At 57.6% G+C, this 19,773-nt stretch overlaps 1 protein-coding gene across 3 annotated transcripts in view; it reads left to right on the top strand.

Moving 5' to 3' along the window:
- The first annotated feature begins 554 nt into the window (after positions 1-554).
- The window catches only part of SARDH (sarcosine dehydrogenase), a 60,439-nt gene continuing 41,220 nt past the window's right edge, over positions 555-19,773 (top strand). For 2 of the 3 annotated variants that reach the window (XR_012495994.1, XM_074331324.1), the window contains exons 1-9: positions 604-701; positions 3,096-3,456; positions 4,460-4,638; positions 6,001-6,180; positions 6,888-7,011; positions 7,213-7,313; positions 13,936-14,040; positions 15,236-15,365; positions 19,578-19,664. Coding sequence is in view for 2 of the 3 variants with exons in the window: in XM_074331324.1 (XP_074187425.1) it covers positions 3,126-3,456; positions 4,460-4,638; positions 6,001-6,180; positions 6,888-7,011; positions 7,213-7,313; positions 13,936-14,040; positions 15,236-15,365; positions 19,578-19,664 (1,237 nt within the window). In the remaining variant the exon portion in view is untranslated. Of the gene's footprint in view, positions 702-1,412; positions 1,464-3,095; positions 3,457-4,459; positions 4,639-6,000; positions 6,181-6,887; positions 7,012-7,212; positions 7,314-13,935; positions 14,041-15,235; positions 15,366-19,577; positions 19,665-19,773 lie in introns of all 3 variants that reach the window. The other variant, XM_074331323.1, reaches the window with a different exon arrangement.

Genomic DNA, 19,773 nt, shown 5'->3' with positions numbered 1-19,773 from the left:
GAGTCAGGCTGCAGGCTTTTGGTCTGGCTCCCCCTCTGGCTTGCTGTGTGGCCTGAGGCAAGCTGGCTCCCCTCTCTGGGTCCTGGTGCCCCACAGAAGTCAAATGAAGGCAGGGTCTCCCAAGCCACAGAGGGATCAGGGAGTTGTGGAGGGCAGGGTGCAGACAGCTCAGGGGCACTGCGCCTGGGGTGCTAACCCAGACTTTCTGACCTGCCTCTGAAGGCAGTGAGCACCCTTCCCCGGGAGTGAGCCCACAGAAGACCCTGGGTGCGGGCACAAAGCTGCCTACCAGCTCCTTCTGCCCACTTGGGCCGTGCTAAGCTTGTTTGGGGCACAGGGAGCACAGGCAAGTGTGGCCAGATGGGGGTGCACGGGGTCACCACAGGCAGCAGTTTGAGAGGTGAGGCCACCTGCTTATCACCCAGGGTCAATGGAGCCTCAGCGTTCACAGCCCTGTGCTCCTGCCCAGAGCTGCCCCGCTTGGCTGCTGCCCTGGCTGGCAGGCCCACGGTGCTGGGCGGTGCGTCCCGCCCGGTGGTGGGCGGCGACAGGCTCGCTGTGCAGCCAGGGGCGGGGGCAGGGAAGCCCAAGTTCCGGCTGGCCAGGAGCTGCTCAGGAAGGAAGGAGACAGCACCTCCCGACCGCCACCAGGCCAGGCCCACAGCAGGCCCTTTGGGGTTAAGAGGTGCTTCGCTACTGAGGTACATCCCTTGGGAAGGGCAGGACTGGGGCTTTCCCCAATGTGGGTGGGGTTGCGACAGGCCCAGAGCTAGTGGGGGCTTCTTTCTGCCTCTGGCTGCTGTGACCATCGACCATCTGGCTGGGTGGGCAGAACCACAGGTCACTGCGTGTGGGGGTGGGGGGCTGGCCACCCTAACTCCCCTTCACAGGGCAAAGGCTGTGCCAGACCCTTTCCACCATCAATCCCCCTTCGTCCCACAGCCTAGGGGGAGGGCTCCTCTGGGCCCCCCACTTTACAGGTCAGGTTAAGTGATTGTCAAGCCCCCATCCGTCTGTCTGACCCCAATGCCTGGGGTATACTGCGCCCTTACCCCTGGCAACAAATGGCCACTGGGCCAGCTCAGGTGGGAGAAAGTTGGAGGGGTCAGGGGAGCAGGTTAATGTTGAAGCAGCTGCTTCTGGAAGGCAAGAGGGTCATTGGGCTGCCCCTGCTGGGGCTGTGCCAGCCCCACCCCCAGCCCAGGTGGGAGGGCCTGGACTGGATGGTGGGTGGGCAAAGGGCACGTGGCAGCTGCCTGGGCTGGCAGCATTGTGTTCGCACAGCAAGAGGGAGGAAGGAGGCTGAGCCAGAGGCTGGGCAAGTGTGCTGGGCAGCGCTGTGGGCGGGGGGCAGATGCCTGGCCTGGGAAAGTTTTCCTGGCACTCACGTGAGGCCAACTTTCCACCGGTAGGACGCCACTCTTGGGGGCTCCTGGAAGGTTGAGGAACTTCGAGGACGGAAGGTAAGTTCAGAGGGGAGCTGGGGCGTGTGCCTCCCTGTGCCCGAGCCACCTCTGCCAGAAGGAGACAGGGGGCTATCTGACGGTGGGGCCTGGTCCCACTGGAGGGTGGGACAGGCTGTGGCAGTGGGTGAGGCGTCTCTCCCAGCTTCCCCCAGACCAGGCCGCATGACATCTGCCGGCCAGGGGTCAGGAGGGGGCAGGAGAGCCTGCAGACTTGGCCACATAGCGGCCCTGTGACCTTGGTCACCTTAGCCAGCCTCAATGTGCCTTCGTTTCCTTCTCTGTAAACTAGGGACAGTCGTCCCCAAAATGCAATTAGGGGCATTTTGCAATTGCTGAATGAGAGTGTGTGCCCTGAGCCTGGCCTGTGTTATGCACTTGGAAATGGAAGTTGCCTTTCTCAATTAATTAGTCAATTCGTCTCTCTCGTGACTATTCATGTAGGTGGCAGGGCCCAGCTCCACACCTCGGATCACAGCCCTGTCCCTGTGCTTTCCCTGCTGATCCCAGAGCAGGCCCAGGAGGCCCCTCTGAGGTGTCCTGTCCTCACCCTGTTGGCAGGACACACACCCGGGGAGAGCCTCTCCCGCACCTTCTGTCCTCAGAAGGGGGCCCCTGTTATAGTCATAATTATGAGATTTTTTCTGGCTAGGAGGCTTGAAGGAAGAGGGACACGAGGTGAGGCCTGCAGGCCACAGAGGGGACACGGAGGAGGAGGGGCAGGAGGGGGGGCAGCCAGTTACCCAGCTTCTGAGCCCCAACCCCAGGTGCCACGTGGCTGGACCCCACTGCCTTTCTCCCCTTCTGCCTCGAGGCAGAAACAACTTCTGTCTAGAGTTGAGACGGGTGTCCCCAGGAGGGTGTGTTGGATCTAGCTGGAGGCTTGCGTGTCCCTGTCTCAGGGTGGCCTGCCACCTGCCTTGTGGCCCTTCCTCCACCGAGCACACTGTCTTCCCCTCCAACCATCCTCTGTGTGTGTACAAGCCCTCAGCACAGCTTCTGACCCTGTGGGGGACCCTCTGGGGGTTCCTGCCTCCCTCCATCTCCCCAGATCCTATCACCGCCCTGCACCGGGGGTCTTCCTCAAATGCAGACCTGTGGGTTCATGGGGTCCCCACTCTCAGGAATTATCCTGAGCCCTGATGGGGCTCTCAAGGCCAGCGGACAGGGTGCTTACCCCTTCCCGCCTCCCCCTCGTCCTCTCAGGTTGTCTGTCTGGGTCCTGTGTCCCCCACAACCTGGCCTCCTTCTTGTCCTTAGTTCTCAGGTGCCCTCTGGCCCTCCCTGCTTTCCCCACCGGGTATCCCCACTTACCCCAGATCTCATTTTGGTCCCTCCCTTTTGCCACTCCCTGTGGCCCCAACACCCCCAAGAGCGCCCGTGCTCTGTCATAGCCCCACCCCCTGCACTCCCTGGGCTGGCCAGGACCTTCTGTCCCCCCTCAAGGACCCCTGGGCCCAGCCAGGGCCTGATGTGTATGCAGCCTTCAGTAGGCACACACAGGACCAATACATCAGTGCACACAGGCCGTGGGGTGGCAGCAGGAAAAAGGCCTGGGTTGGGTGTTACAGCATCAGGGCAGTCCCCACAGCGTCCGGTCCACACCCCAGTCAGCCCCAACTCTCTCGCCAGCTCGCTGCACTGCTGACACCTGGAGTCCCCATGGCCTCCCTGAGCCGAGCCCTGCGTGTGGCTGTCACATGCCCTCAGCGGAGCCCTGCCCAGGGGTTGGGGCCACGCCGCCTGACCAGCCGGGCTGGCCCCACCACCGAGAAGAGCGTGCCATACCAGCGGACCCTGAAGGAGGCACAGGGCACCTCGGCGGTGGCCCAAGGCCCAAGCCAGCCCCTGCCCAGCACCGCCAATGTGGTGGTCATTGGTGGGGGCAGTTTGGGGTGCCAGACCCTGTACCACCTGGCCAAGCTGGGCGTGAGTGGGGCAGTGCTGCTGGAGCGGGAGCGTCTGACCTCTGGGACAACCTGGCACACGGCAGGTAGGGCCAGGCGGGCAGGGAACCACTGAGGGGCCAGTTCTGGACTAACAGATATAGGCCTGTTGGAGGCAGCTGAGCAAAGCGGGGTAGGACACGGGGCGACTCAGGGTCAGTCTGCAGGTGGGCAGATTGGGGGCCCTGCTTATCCCTAAGTCTCTGAAGAGCTGTGGGGGGAGGAGGGAGCAGACACCCCCATGGGACCCCAGAGGGCGAAGCTGAGACCAGCGCTGGAAGCCAGGCACCTGACCGTTCAACAAGCAGAAGCCCCTTACTGAATGGAGCCACCTGGGCTGAGGGGTGTCCATGGGGTACGGAGGGTGGACGGGGCAGGGGCCACCGGGGTGACGCAGAGCGGGGTCCTGCAGGGTATCAGTTGTGTCCACGAGTCTCGCCCTCCTGACTAACCAGTGCGCATCTGTGAAGCACCTACTGTGTGCGTGGCCCCGGGGCAGCCACCTTGTGCCTTAACCCTGTGTTACATTCGCCATTTTCCATGGGGTAAACACTCCCACTTTGGCCGATATCAAGCTAGCAGCCTGAGGTCACTGTGGAGTAGGGAGGAGTCGGGCATCACCCATGCCCTGTCTCCGCTGGGCCACACAGCCTCTGCCCTCCGTCACGCGGCCTCACCCCTGGCCTCCCACTCTCTAGGCTGCTCTGAAGGGAGCAATTTTGTTGGTGAAGGGCCTGCTTTGGGTAAAATAATCCTTCTGCCTCATAGGGCTGCCCAGTCACCCCATGACAGTTCAGCCCAGGGCTTGGCACATAGTAGGTGCACGATAAGGGAGCCTTTGATAATTGTCCCTCTCTGAGCTGCCCAAGGGCTGGGAGGCCTGTCCTAAAACTCAGCCTGGACCCTGTCATTTCCTGCTCATCCAGGCTGCCCGTGGCCTGCAGAGAAGGACTGGGGCGCTGCCTGACATTCAGGGGCCCTGGACTTCTGGGGGCATCGAGGTGCAGCACCGCCATGCTGGGACTGATGTGTCCCGATGCTCCCCGCCAGGCCTGCTGTGGCAGCTGAGGCCCAGCGACGTGGAGGTGGAGCTGCTTGCCCACACGAGGCGCGTAGTGAGCCACGACCTGGAGAAGGAGACGGGACTGCACACGGGCTGGATCCAGAACGGGGGCCTGTTCATCGCATCCAACCGGCAGCGTCTGGATGAGTACAAGAGACTCATGTCGGTGGGTTTCCCTGCCAGGGCTACATGGGCTCGAGTTGATGGGTGCGCCCCCTGCTGGTGGAGGGTGGGGCAGCATGGTGCAGGGAGGAGCCCCGACAGAGCTGGGTTCGAACCCTGCAGCTGCCCTTGCTTGCTGGGCCACCTGGGACGAGTGACTTTGCCTCTCTGAGCCTCGGCATTTTCACCTTTGAAATAGGACCATATTGCAGAGCACAGGGGGCCGAGCCTCGGAGGCAGGCAAGGCTCCATAAACGGGAGTTATCATCACGGGTGGTGCTCACGGAGATAAGACTACCCAGGAGGCGTGACTGCCCTTGGAGAGGACTTGGGGAACCCTGTTCTGGGGGAGACGGGGGAGAAAGCCTTGTGTTGTGGAAGGCCCTGCATTGGGCTGGGCTGTTGGTTTCTAACCGGAACAGCCAGCCTGGACCCCAAATTCCAGGGCGTCGGCGAGACAGGCTCCTGCAGCAACTCACCCCTTATTGAGCACCGACTGAATACTGGCTCGGCCCAGTGAGCAGGGCCAGCTGTGTGGCTGGCAGAGGCTCATTATCACTGGGACGCTGAGTTCCCCTGGGCACCCAGGCCAGAAGCAGGGGCAGCTGGCTTCATTAGAACAGGCCTGGCTCTCTGGGATCAGGAGGGGCCCCATTCTGCCTCCTCCTCTCCCTTCCCTCTTCCTTCTCCTCGCCCTTAGCTCACTCATCAGCTGGGATAGAGGTGGTCGAAGGAAGCCCCCAACCCATCTGTCAGCTCAAGTGCCCATCCTGCTAGTGAAGTCTCTGCCTCTTTTCATTCACAATTCTCAGAAAATCTGATTGGCTCGGCTCACCTCTAATTGGGTGGAGTCTGTCCTGATAGTCAATGCCAGGGGACACTTGATTGGTTGCACTGGGGCCAATCAAACGTGATGAGTCAGAGGCCTGGGACAGAGGATCTCACTGGTGTCTGAAGAGCGGGTCTGACCAGAGAAGCCCAAAGTATTAGACCTCTGGGGGTTATTTTTATTTATTTTATATAGTAAGCCCTTATGTGCCAGGGACTGGTCTAAGCTTTTTGGACGTGTCAACCACATAAGCCATTATGAGCCCCATTCACCCAGGGGACGTTAAACAACTTGCCCCAGGTCACATTGCTAGTGCCATCTGGATCGGGAAGGCAGGCCAGCCTCAGAACCTACTTCTGAGTGCTACACCACGCTCCTCACCCTTCTGTGGAACTGGGGCAAAGCACAGGGGCTGCAGGGCCGTGCTGACCAGCTAAGGCTTCCTGGAGGAAGCAGGGCCAGAGCAGAACTTTGGAGGCCCGGATGGGGAGAAGATCGGTCCCCAAGGTCACAGGTGCTTTCCCCTGGATCCCCTAGTTGGGCAAGGCCTATGGCGTGGAGTCCCACGTACTAAGCCCGGCGGAGACCAAGGCACTGTACCCACTGATGAACGTGGATGACCTCTACGGGACCCTGTATGTGCCACATGATGGTACCATGGACCCCGCCGGCACCTGCACCACCCTCACCAGGGCTGCCACCGCCCGTGGAGCACAGGTACCGATGGCCGCTGAGCCCTGGGCTCCCTGATCCCAGCCTGCAAACCCACAGGGCAGAAGGCCAGCGAACAGGTGCCCTTCTCTGCGTGGTGTGACCTTGGGCCAGGTGGGACCGCTCAGGTTCCTGATCTGCTCCTGCAAAGGCGGGTGGTGCCTTGGTCTGTCTGCGGGGTCACCTGCCTCCTTCTCTGAGGTTCCGGCCCCGCCGGACAAGTGACTCCCCAAAATCTCTTCCTGTAGTTTTAGTCTTTTGTCTCAAAGACACACATAATTGTAGAAAAAATTAGAAAAGACAAATAAGCCAAAAAGAAGATATAACATCACCCCGAGGTAACTGGTGTTGACATTTTAGTTTTACTCCAAATACATTTTCTGTGAAGATGGATATATGTGTACACAGAACCAAACTGTGCTATGATGTGACTTTTTTTACCAAACAGTAGACCACAAACATCTTTTAGTAAATGAGCCTTGAGTTTTTTCTTTTAAGTCACTTTATAAAAAGGAGCCACTGTATTTGGGGACAAGTTCTCCAAATCTAGGAATTTATGGATTTAGTTTCCAGCTCTGTGGTCACGCCATTTCCCCAGTAGTGTCACATGAAGCCTGCCCTAGAAGAAACAGGGGTGCCAGGTCCCTCAGGATGGGATGGAGAGAGGGTGGGTGGTCAGCACCCTCAAAGGGAGCAGCTTCTTTCACACCCAGGTCATCGAGAACTGCCCGGTGACGGGCATCCGTGTGCGGACAGATGACTTCGGGGTGCGGCGGGTTGCAGCTGTGGAGACAGAGCACGGCACCATCCAGACGCCCTGTGTGGTCAACTGTGCAGGTGGGATGGCATTTCTCCTGGTTCCCAAGCGGCTATGCTGGAGGCTCCCTAACCCTGACCATTCTCTGGGTGATGGCCCAGCTGTGACCGACCTGGGGAATCACCACCAGGGCGGACAGGCCTGCAGAGGCACCCATGCCCCGCTAGCTGGCTGCCCCCAGCAGGTGCCAGCAGAGCTGACCTGCTGTGCTCTGTCCACAGGAGTGTGGGCGGGCAGTGTGGGCCGGATGGCGGGAGTCAAGGTCCCGCTGGTGGCCATGCACCATGCCTACGTCGTCACTGAGCGCATCGAGGGCATCCAGGTAAGTGGACAGCCCCAGGAGGCGTGCCAGCTGTGCAGGGCTGGGACCTGACTGTGAAGCCCAGCACCAAGGGGGTGTGGCCACGTGTGGACCCCAAACCATCCTGAGCCTCAGCCACCTCATCTGTGCAATGGGCATCAGGACACTGGGTGTTCCGGGTGGTGTGACCAGAGCTGTGTCCCAGTGGTGCCAACCCCCTTGGCCCTTGGGGCACAGCTTCTTGTTGATGCCCAAGCCTGCCCTGCCGCGTGCAGCCGGCCCAGCTTTTTCCCATGTTCTGTGCCCCAGGTGTTTCTGGGAACCCACATGTTTGTGTGCTCCCAAGTATGCCCTGAGCCCCGGCCCTCAGACCCTCCCTGGATGTGCCTCTGCCAAGGGATGTGCCTCCCTGGATGTGCACCCCCTGCCCTCTGTCCATCCTCATCCCCTCTCATCCTGCCCGTCACCCATGGTGGTAGCTGGTGCTTCCTGTCACCTTGTCATTGACTTCTTCTTTCTCTCCCTCCATCATCCAACCAGCCCTTCCTCATCCTGCCGTGTAGTCCCCATCCATCCATCCTTTCTCATTTATTCCTTTATCTGTACACCCACCCTTCCTTCCGCCCCTCCATCCACTTATCTCTTCATTAACCTCCCTCCCTCTTTCCGTTTTGCCATCCATCCTTCCATTCATTCATCCTTCCTTTGATCCCTCTATCCGTCTAGTTCTCCCTCTACCCATCCATCTCTCCACCATCTATTTATTTATTCCATCTATCCACCATTCCATGCAACCCTCCCTCCCTCACCCATTCCTCCATTAAACATCAGTTGGATGAGCTCTGTGTCCCAGGCTCTGTTCTAGAAACTGGGGCTATAACTAGAAAAGGACCTAGTTCTTGTCTGGGTGGAGCTGGGTGGAAGGTACAGACACGGGAACAAGCAGTCCCAAAGCAGGCTCACCGGGCTCTGTATGGACCCCTGTCTGTGGACTAAGGAGTCTCCTTTTGGATGCCATGTGTGGAGAATCTTCTGAAGTATCTGAAGGGTGGCAGAGCAGGGACGAGGTGGAGAAGGGGAGTACACAGAGGTCGGCAGCTGGGACCTGCAGGCAGTTCAGAGTGGGCTGTGGGTGGAGAAAGTGTGAGATGAGACCGTCCTTGTTTAGGGTCAGGCCTCAGCAGGAGTGTCCTGGAAGCCTCGCCCCTGGACGAGCCTGGCTTCCCTCACCAGGGACAGACCAGGCTGGCTGCTAGGTGGGCGGCGGTGGTGGAGGGAGTGCGGGACCAGGGTCCCCATCCGGTGCTGCCTCTCCCCTTGACACGGGGTTTCCCGGGTTCATGACGAGTTCACTGTAATCCCGCACATGCCTCCTGAGGGTTTCTATGTGCGGGGGAACAGAGAGGACTCACACTGCGGCTGTTGGCAGGCCGGGTCTTTGGCCCCGTTCTGTGCGGAGAGCTCCTGGGCGGCCACCAGGGGTCGCCCTCGGGCCGCAGTGGGCTCGGGAGGGCTGAGCTAAAGCTGGAGACCGGCTGAGGGGCAGGGCAGGGGCTGTGTCGGGGAGGAGGGCCCGGGGCGTCCCAGAGCCAGGACTGGGGCCTGCCTCTCCATGCGCTGTGCTTCCTGATGCCTGACTTGGAGGCACCTTTCAGGCAGAAGCCAGGCAAACCGGCCAGGAATTCATGTTATTCACAAACGCTGCCCCCACACAGGGACCCTGGCTGCTGCTGGGAGCTCCAGGCTGCACCGGTGCACCAGCTCCGGAAGCCACAAGACTCTTTGTAGGAGAAAAGGGGATTTGCGGCTGGGGAGGAAGTTACAAATGCTCCCCTCCATCAGGGTGGCCACAGGGAAGTCTGGGAGGCTGGCCTCACCTGGGGCCGCACCTGCGCAGTAAGATCCCGCCAGCGTGGTCTTACCCCTTTGCAGGTCGGAGTACAAGCTCCTTCATGCCAGCCAGGCCCCGTAGGCAGGAGCTCTGGGGTGTGAGCTGGGAGGTCCCTGGCGCCGGGCCTGTCCTGGGGCCGCGTGCCACCTGCCCACCTGTCCACGTCTGGTCAGGAAGCTCCTTGGGCTTGGCAGTCTTGTGCCTCAGGACACCGTGTGCCAGATTGGGCCTCAAGGTGTTAGGAGTCCTGGGGTCCCAGCTGGCCAGTGGGGGCTCAGGGTCTGGAGCACGTGCTCTTTATGTTCCTTCTTAGGTGGTCAGAGGGCCCCCAGTACTGACAGGCTGTCCCTGTCCTGGGCTCTAGCCGAGCACAGCCCCAGCTCCTCTGGGACCTTGTCCCTTCCCTCTCTGGGCCTGGTCTCTGCATCCGTCAAAAGCGGTGGCCGGCTGGTCTCCCATGGTCTCCCATTCTCGCCGTCCTCCGCCAGCTGTGACAAAACCTGCGCTGCTGGGGCGCAGAGCGATAGGACAGATCCAGGCTTGGGGTCTGCATCCCGACCCTCCATTACCCAGCCTGGGCAAAGTCAAGGCACCACCTGAGCCTCAGTTTCCTTTTCTGCAAAATGCGTGAAAAGTATACCTACCACATAGGGCTGTGCTGAGGCTGGAACTGAGTGACGGGGCTGAGGGCAGAGCGTGGTGTCTGGCACGTAGCAGGTGCTCATTACGTGGTAGCTGTGGTGAGGACTCTGGTGAGCTTGACCAAGGGGCGTGGGGAGGTCCAGCCAGCTGGTGCTTCAGAGGAAGAGACCAGGAAAGGCTGGAGCCATCAGGTAGGCTTCCTGGAGGAAGAAGCCGGCAGGATTTGGATGGGGCTGGGGGCAGGAGAAGCAGATGGAAGGGCAGGGGCAGAGGTTGGGAGGCAGGGATGTCAGTGGGAAGACCTGTAAGATGGGCTCCTTTGCGGAGAGGACAGTGAGGGTGCCCAGTGGGCAGCATGGGGTTGAACTGAGCCCGTGCTGGGCACTCCTGGGTACTCCTTGCCAGGCCCAGGAATTGGGGACACTGATCACACTGGAAGAAAAGTCGGGCTTCCCTGGCCACCAGGTGTCCCCATTGTCCTGCTCTATGGAGCTTGGGTGTTTCGATTTTACAGTAGCAGTGACTGCAGATAGCACTGTCATTATTTCTGAAATGCTCCGTCACTGAGGACTTCCTAGATGCCACTGATAACAGGCCCTCAACGCGGCATTCTTATTCCGACCGGGAGACGGCAGTGGGAGGGAGGGCCATGGGCCAGGTCGTCCCTTCGGGGCTCCACCTGTCCTCGGAGATGGCGCAGAGCAGTCACACCCACGTGTCCGTCTCCAGGGCAGGGGTACACGAGAGAGGGGCTGAGAGAAGGCAGCTCCTCCAGTGCTGAGGGCCACGGTGGACGTGGGCTGCCCACTCCTGCTTGCTTTCTGAAAAGATTTGGTTTGGTTTGCTTTGTTTATCGGTTAAATCGGTCAGTGCTTGCAATATAAGGACAATATAAATACTGTTAACTCCTGAGCAAATAGTGTCCAACTTTTTGTGTTTCCTGGAATTACGGTTTTCTTTTCTAGTTGCTCAGTTTTCTATGTAACTGTCACTAATTCTATCTATCCATCTATCCATCCATCCATCCATCCATCCATCCATCCATCGTCTATCTTTCTATCAACTGTCTTTCTATCTAACATCCTCTTCATCCCCTAAACCCCCCCCATTATCAGTCACTCCCCATTTGCCACCCCACCCCCAACCTTCGATAATCACTAATCTGATTTCTGTCTTCCTGGATTTTCTATTTCCGGACACTTTATAAAATGGGATCATACCATATGTGACCTTTTTTTGTGCCTGGCTTCTTTCAGTCAGCATGACGCTTTCAAGGTTCATCCATGTGGTCCATGTGTTAGAATTCCATTCCTTTTTCTGTCTGAACAATATTCTGTGGTATACCACATTTTATTTATCCCTCCGTTGATGGACATTTGAGTTGTTTTTGCCGACTATAAATAGTGCTGCTCTGAACATTCAGGTACAAGTCTTTGTGTGGACACATGTCTTCATTTCTCTTGGGTCAACACCTAGCAGTGGACGTGCTGAGCCATATAGTAACTCTATATTTAACTTTTTGAGGAAGTGTCAGACTGTTTCAAAACAGCTGCACCATGTTACATCCCCACCAGCAGTGTGTGGGGTTCTGACTTCTCCACGTCCTCACCAACACTTGCTACTGTCTGCCTGAGTTTAGCCGTCCCCGTGGGGTGAAAGGGTATCTCGCTCTTTTTCATTTGCGTTTCCCTGGTGACTAATGGTGTTGAGCATCTTTCCATGTGCTTATTGGCCATTTGTGTGTCTTCTTTGGGGAAATGTCTGTCCAGTACTTTACTTGTTTTCAAGTTGATTTATGTGTCTTTTTATTGAGTTATAAGAGTCTTTCATATTTTCTGGATACAAGCCCCTTCTCAGATTTACGGTTTGCAACTATTTTCTCCCATTCTGGGGGTTGTCTGTTCACTTCCTTGATTGTATTGTTGGCAGCACGAATGTTCTTAATTTTGACGCTGTACAACTGATGTATATTTCTTTGCCCCTTGTGCTTTCGGTGTCATGTTTAAGAAGGCGTTTCCTAGCCCAAGGTCACGAAGATTGACTCCTGTATTTTCTTCCAAGAATGTCATAGTTTTAGCTCTTATGCTTGGGTCTGTGGTCCGCTTTGATTATGTTTTGTGTACAGTATGAGGAAGGGGTCCACCTTCTCTCTTTCCCAGGTGGATATCCAGTTGTCCCAGCACTGCTTGTCGAAGATTCTGCTTTCCCCCACTGGATCGCCTGGGCGCCCTTGGTGAAATTAATTAAGCATACATGTGAAGGTCTATTTCTGACCCTCAATTCTGCTCCTTTGAGCTACGTGTCTGTCCTTGGGTTTTACCACTGTGTCTGGATGACAGTAGCTTTGTAGTGAGTTTTGAAATCAGGAAGTGTGAATCCTCCATATTTGTTCTTTGTTTTTAAGATTGATTTGAATATTCTGGGCCCTTTGTATTTCCATATAAATTTTAGGATCAGCTTATCAATTTTTGCCAAGAAGCCAGCTGAAATTTTCATAGAGATTGTGTTGAATCTGTAGATGTTTTTGGAGAGCATTGTCACCTTAACAAGTCTTTGTTTTGTACACATTGGGATGTCTTTTCATTAGTTTAAGTCTGTCATGTTTTTCAAAAATATTTTCTAGTTTTTAGAGTACGAGTTTTCCATTTGTTTTGTTAAGTTTATTTGTAAGCATTTAAACATTCTTTTTGGGGTGTGAATGGAATTATTTTCTTAATTTCCTTTTTGATTGTTCACTGCTAGTGTAAGAAATACAGTAGTTTTTGGTTTGTTTCTTGTACTGACCTTGTATCCTTCAAACTGTTGAACTATTTTTCTAGTTCTCATAGTTTTTTAGTGGTTCTTTAGCATTTGCTATGTGTCAGATTATGTCATCTGCAAACAGAGGTAGTTTTGCTTCTTCTTCTCCAATCTGGATGCCCTTTATTTCTTCTTCTTGCCTGATTGCCTTGGCTAGGACCTCCAGGACCGTGTTCAGGAGGTAATAAGAGGCCTGATCTGAGAGGAAACGCTGCAAACAGTCTGTGTTAGCTGTGGGTGTTTCTGAGGTACCCTTTTTCAGGAAGTTCCCTTCTCTCCGTAGCTTGTTGAGTGTTTCATCATGAAAGGTGTTGGATTCTGTCAAGTATTTGTCTGCGTCTATTGAGATGATTAGTGGATCGTTCCATCCTTTGTTGACATGTTGTATTATATAGCTTATGTTGTATTTCATAGGGGCTTTCCCCAGGCCACTCATTGTCTCCATAGAAGAGTCTCCAGTCTGTTGTCAGCGGGGGTGGGTGTGGAGGCAGCCTACTCCTCACCCCCCCGCCCTCCCCCCCGCACCAGCAGTCTGGAGCCTCTGGGATCCACTCCTCCAGGGACAGACTTCAGGGCTCCTGCAGGGCTGGGCCAGGCCCTGGGCTGCACAGGGTGGGGGTGGAAGGGATCTGGGTCCAGCTGCTGTGAAGAGACCCTCGCTCATCTTCCTGTTCGCACAAATGTACACGCACACACCTTCTGTCTCACACACTCACACACCTTCTGTCTCACACACTCACACCCATGTGTGCGTACACACACACACACACACACACACACACACACACACTCTGCTATCACACCCATGCTGAAGTACCTGGGGTTGCCACAGGCACGGCCTCTTTGCAGATTGGAGGGCACAGAGGGTGGCACACTGGCCTGACTTGTTCAGTCTGCCCTCCCCCAAACCCAAGCTATGACAGGCCCTCATCCATCCCTCCACAGCCTCCTGTGCTGCTGCGACTGTCCTGTCTGCGGTTGTCTCCCCTGCCCTCTTATCTTTGTGGGTTATACCTTCTTTTCCCTCTCTTCCTCCCTCCCTCTTTCCCTCCCTGCTCCTCCCTCCTCCCTCCTCCCTCCCTTCCTCCTCCTCACACCTTTGCTGCTATTTTGTGGGGTTTGGGGAAGGAGAGACTTGAATGGGGCTGGTTTGTCCACTGTGTAACCCGAGGCGCCGGTCCACTCAGTCCTCAGCGTCCTACAACCAAGAGGACGCGGGTGGGCCCATGGTGGGCCTGGGAGCCCTGGTGGAGGAACTGGGCCCACCGCCCAGCCTTGGCTGACCCCGAGCCTCTCTGCTCTGCCTTCCAGAACATGCCCAACGTCCGTGACCATGATGCCTCGGTCTACCTCCGCCTCCAAGGGGATGCCTTGTCAGTGGGTGGTTATGAGGCCAACCCCATCTTCTGGGAGGAGGTGAGGCGGGGGAGGGAATGAGGGAGGGGTTGGGGGCTGCATCTCAGCATGGAGAAGCCTTCTTCCAGAGAGCCCACCTCCTGAAACTCCTCAGGTGTGCACCTAAGAAACTGAAGGTCCCCCGGCCCCCAAGGGTCAAACCCACTTTTCTCCAACCCCTGAAGGACCTGGTATACAGGTAGATTCAGACCTGGGGCAGGTAGAGGGCCTGCTTCAAAGCATTAGCAGTTAGAGCCTGTGAAAATATAAAATAATGGCTTTAGAAGAGCATGCAGACATTTGAGTCCTCTATCCATCATCAGCAAATGACCCTGTGCCCTCCCCACCCCCACAGCTGCAAGGGCGTCTCCCCAGGCCTGGGCCACTCTCCTGGCAGCTTCTGGGTTGAATGCAGACCCAGTGGCCCCCTCAAACGTGTGTGGACCATCCTTGCTCTTATATTCGTGCCTTCAGTCCACAAATTGAATGACTAAGTGACCATTTTTGGCCAGATGCTGTTTTACTTTCTGTATAAAAAAAGAGACTAAGGTAAAAAGTGTTTGTCCCAGGAGGCCTGTATTTTGGTGGGGAGACATACAGTAACCAAACAAGTAATGCAATTATGGATGGTGATCTGTGCACTGAATGAGGTTAGCAGCTTAAGAATAAGTCTAGGGAGACTGAAGGGGAAGGCTGTCGTTCAGACTATGATCAGGCAGGGCTCCCTGAGGAGCCAGCTTCTGAGCAGGGCTTGTGGGTGACAGGTTGGCAAGGAGTTGCCCCAGGTGGAGGTGAAGGCCCCGAGGTCAAGCTTGCCCTTCTCGAAGAACTGAAAGTACATGTGGGCAGGGCCGGCTCGTGTAGGGCTTTGCATGTGGGCTCATGTAGGACCAGAGGAGCCTGGGAACTCAAGCCCTGTGAAGCTTGATAGCCAGAGAGGGTGTGATCTGACACAGGAGGCAGCTGATGGCGGGCGGGGAAGCAGGGCCTCCAGGCAGAGGCTGTGGCAACGATCAAGGGCAGAGCTGGTGGGACCTGAGCCAGGGGGTGGGGGGGAGCTAGGGGAGCAGATAGGCCCTGCTGACGGGTTGATGAGGGGGAGACAAACTGAGGGCACTTGTGGGGGACCAGCTTAGCCCTGTCACTCACCTGATGTGGGGAAGCTGCAGCTCCCCTGGGCAGCCGTCACAGTGCAGCTCCCCACCTGCCTCCTCAGGTGTCGGACAAGTTTGCGTTTGGCCTCTTCGACCTGGACTGGGATGTATTCACCCAGCACATTGAAGGTGCCATCAACCGGGTCCCTGTGCTGGAGACGACGGGGGTCAAGTCCACGGTCTGCGGCCCAGGTGAGCGGGAGGCCTAGGAGCTGGGGGTGGACATCCTTGGGTCCTTTGGGCTGACCCCACAGGCTGGCCTGTGCCAGGCACGAACCCGGGCATCCCTACAATCTCTCCTGCCAGCAGCCCCGGGCGCTGGGCATTGCTTTACTTCTCTGTGAGGGCCAGAGACCTGGGCTTGGCGGGGGCAGAAATTTGCTCCCAGTTGGGCACACAGCCAGGCTTCTTCCTACCCCAGTGAGCTCTTCAGGACGCCCCAGCCTGGGTTCTTCATCTCTACTCGACTACTCCCTAGAACTTGGCGTTTTCACTGTAAAATGGGGTGGAAGCCCCCTCCCAGCACCCCATGAGGCTGAGTGAGAGGAGGCAGGCCAAGCCCTTTCCCGATGCCATTCTCACAGGGCTGCGGAGCCCCAGGCTGGTCCAGCTTCAGGCCCTGCTCTCCCCGCTTCCTAGAATGTTCCACCTGCCCAGGACGCAGGGCCATCGGTCTCACCCCTCTGCTCTCTGGCCTTGGGGCCACACACCCACTCAGCGTGGAAAGGCCTGAGCTCAGCCCTCCTCCTGGCCTCTGGGAGACCTGAGCTGAAGGAGGCTGGAGCAGAAAGGGGGCCGTGAGCGAAGGTGCTCAGCTCCCAGAATGCCCGTCCTGGGGCATGCACACGCAGCCCCTGACCCCGCCTACTGGTTAGTGCACCAGGCTGGGGGAGACTCAGACCCACAGCGCTGAAGTGTCCGGCCTAGGCCACTAACTCATTCCCGCAGAACCCACCGGCCGGGCCAGGCTTTGGCGGTTCAAAAATGACCTGACATATCCCTGTGCGAGTAACTCACAGCTTGACAGGGGAAAATGACCACTCGTTGACACTCAGTGCCCTGGGATGGTGCCATCCTGGGGTGGCTCAGGGAGCTAAGGGACCCCAGGGTAGGGGATGCTAATGCAGACTGAGCAGGTTGTCTGAGCTGCGTCTCAAAGGCTGTGTGCAGCTGGAGAAGATTCCAGAATAAGATTCCAGGTCAAGGGGCGACATAAACAGGGTTGTTGTACGAAGAAGCACATACAGCGTTGGCTCAGCTCCTTCTGCCTGCTGAGCACCTGCCCCCCATCTGCCCCCCGCCTGCCCCCCGCCTGCCCCCTGCCTACCCCCCGCCTGCCCCCTTCCCTGCCTCGCCCCACCACCTGCCCCTTGCCTGCTTTCCACCTGCTCCCCCCCCCACCCCCTGCCTACTCTGCACTGAGTGCCCATTAGAGTCTGAGCAGAGCTCCCATGGTGGCAGCCCTGTCCCAGGGTGAGGGCACAGGGATGAGGCTGCCGGCCTGGGGTCCTGGCAGAGGGTGGTCTCTGGGAGGCAGCTCAAGCTGGCCCCAGAGCCGGATGGTCACTGCTATGACCAGCACCTACAGCGTCATTCATTTGATTTCATTGTGCACCAGCTGGCACCTCGTCTGCACTCAGGGAAGTTGGGCGACTACAGCCCAGTGGGGCAGATGCTCTGATGGGAGTACAGGGGTGGGGGGCACAGGGTGGGCGGCCCCGAGGAGGGACAGCTGAACCAGCCCTGGGGTGAGTGTTCCGGGCGAGGGGAGCAGGCCATGTGTGGGCCGGAAAAACACCGCTCCTATGGTGGTTTCAGCAGAATCGTGTGGGTCTCCCCACTCCTTCCTGGCACACGAAGGATCTCTTTAACCCCCAACAAAGGTAACAAAGGAGTTGGTGAGCCCGCCTTCAGGGCGAGGTTCAGATACAGAGTTGCCCAAAGAGGAAACATTGTGTCTCAGGCTCTGAGTTCCCTGTGCCTCAGGGCCCTCATCTGTGACATGGGTGACAGAGCACCTACTCAGGGTGATTGAGGACAAGCCACGTGTAGGTGCAGGGCATGCCTGGGGTCAGCTGACTGCAGTGAGTCCCATGAGCGAAGTGGACAGCCAGGCGCCAGTGGGTAAAGCAATGTCTGCGGGCCACACAGGGAGTAAGGGCAGAGCCAGACAGGAGAGAGGAAGGGTCCTGATGCCCAGGGGCTATGGCCTGCCAGGCCGGCCAGCCCTCTCCACGCACTGATGTCCACACAGCTGCCGGCCTGGGCTACTTCAATCTGTTCATCACATAAGGAGCCTCTGGTGAGGGGCCAGTGTCCCCAGGAGAGGCACGTGCGACGGCAGTGCCCCTGAGTGCTGGATCCAGAGTGCAGAGCATGGGAGTGGGCTGATGACTCAGCACCCCCGCAGCCTCCCTGGGGACTGGCATGGGAAGCACAGGCCTGAAACATTCCCAGGGGCACGGATAGTCCCCAATCGCCTCGGTTAATTAGACTGGGGACCCATCGCTCCCCTGTAGCCCCACTTCGGGGGAGATGTGCATGTGAGGACATCATGCATCTGGTTTCCCGGCTGTAGGGGAGGTTTCTGGGGAAATCAGCACTTCTCCTTGCCAGGAGGACAAACGCGGTCAAGGGCCAGTGGCCTCTGGAACAGAACAGGGAAGTCCCCCTGACTTCGGGGAAGCAGTGGTGGGGGCGTGGGAGGGGGCAGGCAGAGCTGTCGTTCCAGGGTCGGGAGGTCAGAGCCAAGGTGGGGTCGTCTGCTCTGCCTGGACGTCCCAGGCGTCCTGCACCCTGGTCTGGCTCAGACTTGAGTCATTTAGTAAACATTCAAGAGACCCTTGTCCCCTGAAACTCTCCCGCTGGCTCTCTCCTTAGTTGTTCAGAATTTCCTGCCTGCCTGTCTGGGGCCTGGAAACAGCTCCGGCTCGCACACAGTGCACCCTGGGTCATCCCCGAACGTAACCGCGGCCTCTCCTCTCCGGTCCGCCCCCGCAGTCTGCTCTGAGCTGCCCTGGCCTCTCACCCCTGCGCCTTCCTGGCCGCCCCCATAGCCCCTTGCAGCCAGGCCCCCCCATAGCCCCTTGCAGCCAGGCCCCCCCATAGCCCCTTGCAGCCTGGACCCCCCCCCCAGGGCCCCCAGGGAAGCTCTACTTTCTGCTCTCCAGAACGCCAGCCTTCCCTGCTGTTTGGAAGCCCCAGGTCCCCCAGGGCTGGGGCCGCCTTCAGCTCAGACGCTGCCCCTCATGTCGGGCCCTGATCGCCTCAGGGAGCAGGACTGAGCTTGTTATCAGAGGTGAAGAACTTGGTCTGGGAGCCAGGCAGCTCTGACAAGCGGTCCCAGGTCCATGGTTCACTAACAGGGTGACCTGGGATAAATCAGACCAAAAAGGCAGTTTCCTCATTGATAACCTGGGCAGCAGTAGGACTGCCTGCCAACAAGGGCTGTGCAGAGCAGCCAGCCCCGCTCTCCCTCGTGACCCCTTATCCCACTTTGTTTTCTTATCAGACATTCTTTTTTGCTTATTTGCATACTTGCTCTCTGCCTCCCTCACTCTCTGTCAGCTCCCCAAGGGGTGGGACTTGTCCAGAGCTGACTCCCAGGGCCAAACCCTGGGTACACATGGGTGGGCTCCACATATTTGTGGACAGACTAACTCACAGCCCTGTGAGCTATATACCATGATCCCAATTTTACAGATGAGGGAACTAAGGCTCAGAGAGGTGAAGTGATTTGTCCAAGGTCACACAGCCAGGAAGGGGTAAATTGAGGTTGCAACCTAGGACTGGCTGCAAAGTCCAGCTTTTATAATTATGCCTGAGGGTCTTTCTCCCTCCATATCCTGGCCTCTGCCCAATGCATGCTGGCAGCAAACAGAAGCGGGAGGCTTAGACCCCTTTCTGAAAGGACTTGTGATCATTCATCCATTCAGGGTACGTTTATCAAGCACCAACTGTTTGCTGGGACCTGTGCTAGGTTTCTGGGCACAGCGGTGAGCAAAGCTCAGTCCCTGCCCACTCAGTGCTCATGGTCCAGTGGGCAAGACTGACTGGCAACGACACAGCAGTGAGGGGGAGCCACACGCTGTGATGGGGGCTCACAGAAAAGCCTTCATCAACAGGAGAATGGTGCTAGCCATGAGACACACCTGGACCCCACAAAACAGAACCTGGCTCATGTCAGGGGCTTCTGGCAGTAAATGGCAAGGAGCTCAGGGGAATGTGGCAGAAGCAATCAGGGAGGCTCCCTGGAGGATGTGGCATTGAGCTATGTCTTGAGGATGGGGAGGGTCTGGATGAAGAAGGCACTTGCAGACCCCACCTCAATCACCGCCCTCTCAGGACACCCCACTCCAGGTGCACGTGGCCTGGAGGGAGGTTCAGGTCTCTCCTGCCTTTCAGAGTCCTTCACACCTGACCACAAGCCCCTGCTGGGGGAGGCACCCGAACTCCGAGGCTTCTTCCTGGGCTGTGGCTTCAACAGTGCAGGTGAGTGTGGGCAGCAGTCCACCAGACACCCCTGTGGCCTCTCCTTCAGTTCTCAGAGCTCCCCCAGCTGGACGGGCGGGGGGTGGGTGGGGTGGTGCTGTCCCAGTAG

Source organism: Rhinolophus sinicus, linkage group LG04 (assembly GCF_036562045.2).
Source record: "Rhinolophus sinicus isolate RSC01 linkage group LG04, ASM3656204v1, whole genome shotgun sequence".
Taxonomy (NCBI): domain Eukaryota; kingdom Metazoa; phylum Chordata; class Mammalia; order Chiroptera; family Rhinolophidae; genus Rhinolophus; species Rhinolophus sinicus.
This window is presented reverse-complemented; position numbering and strand designations above follow the sequence as displayed.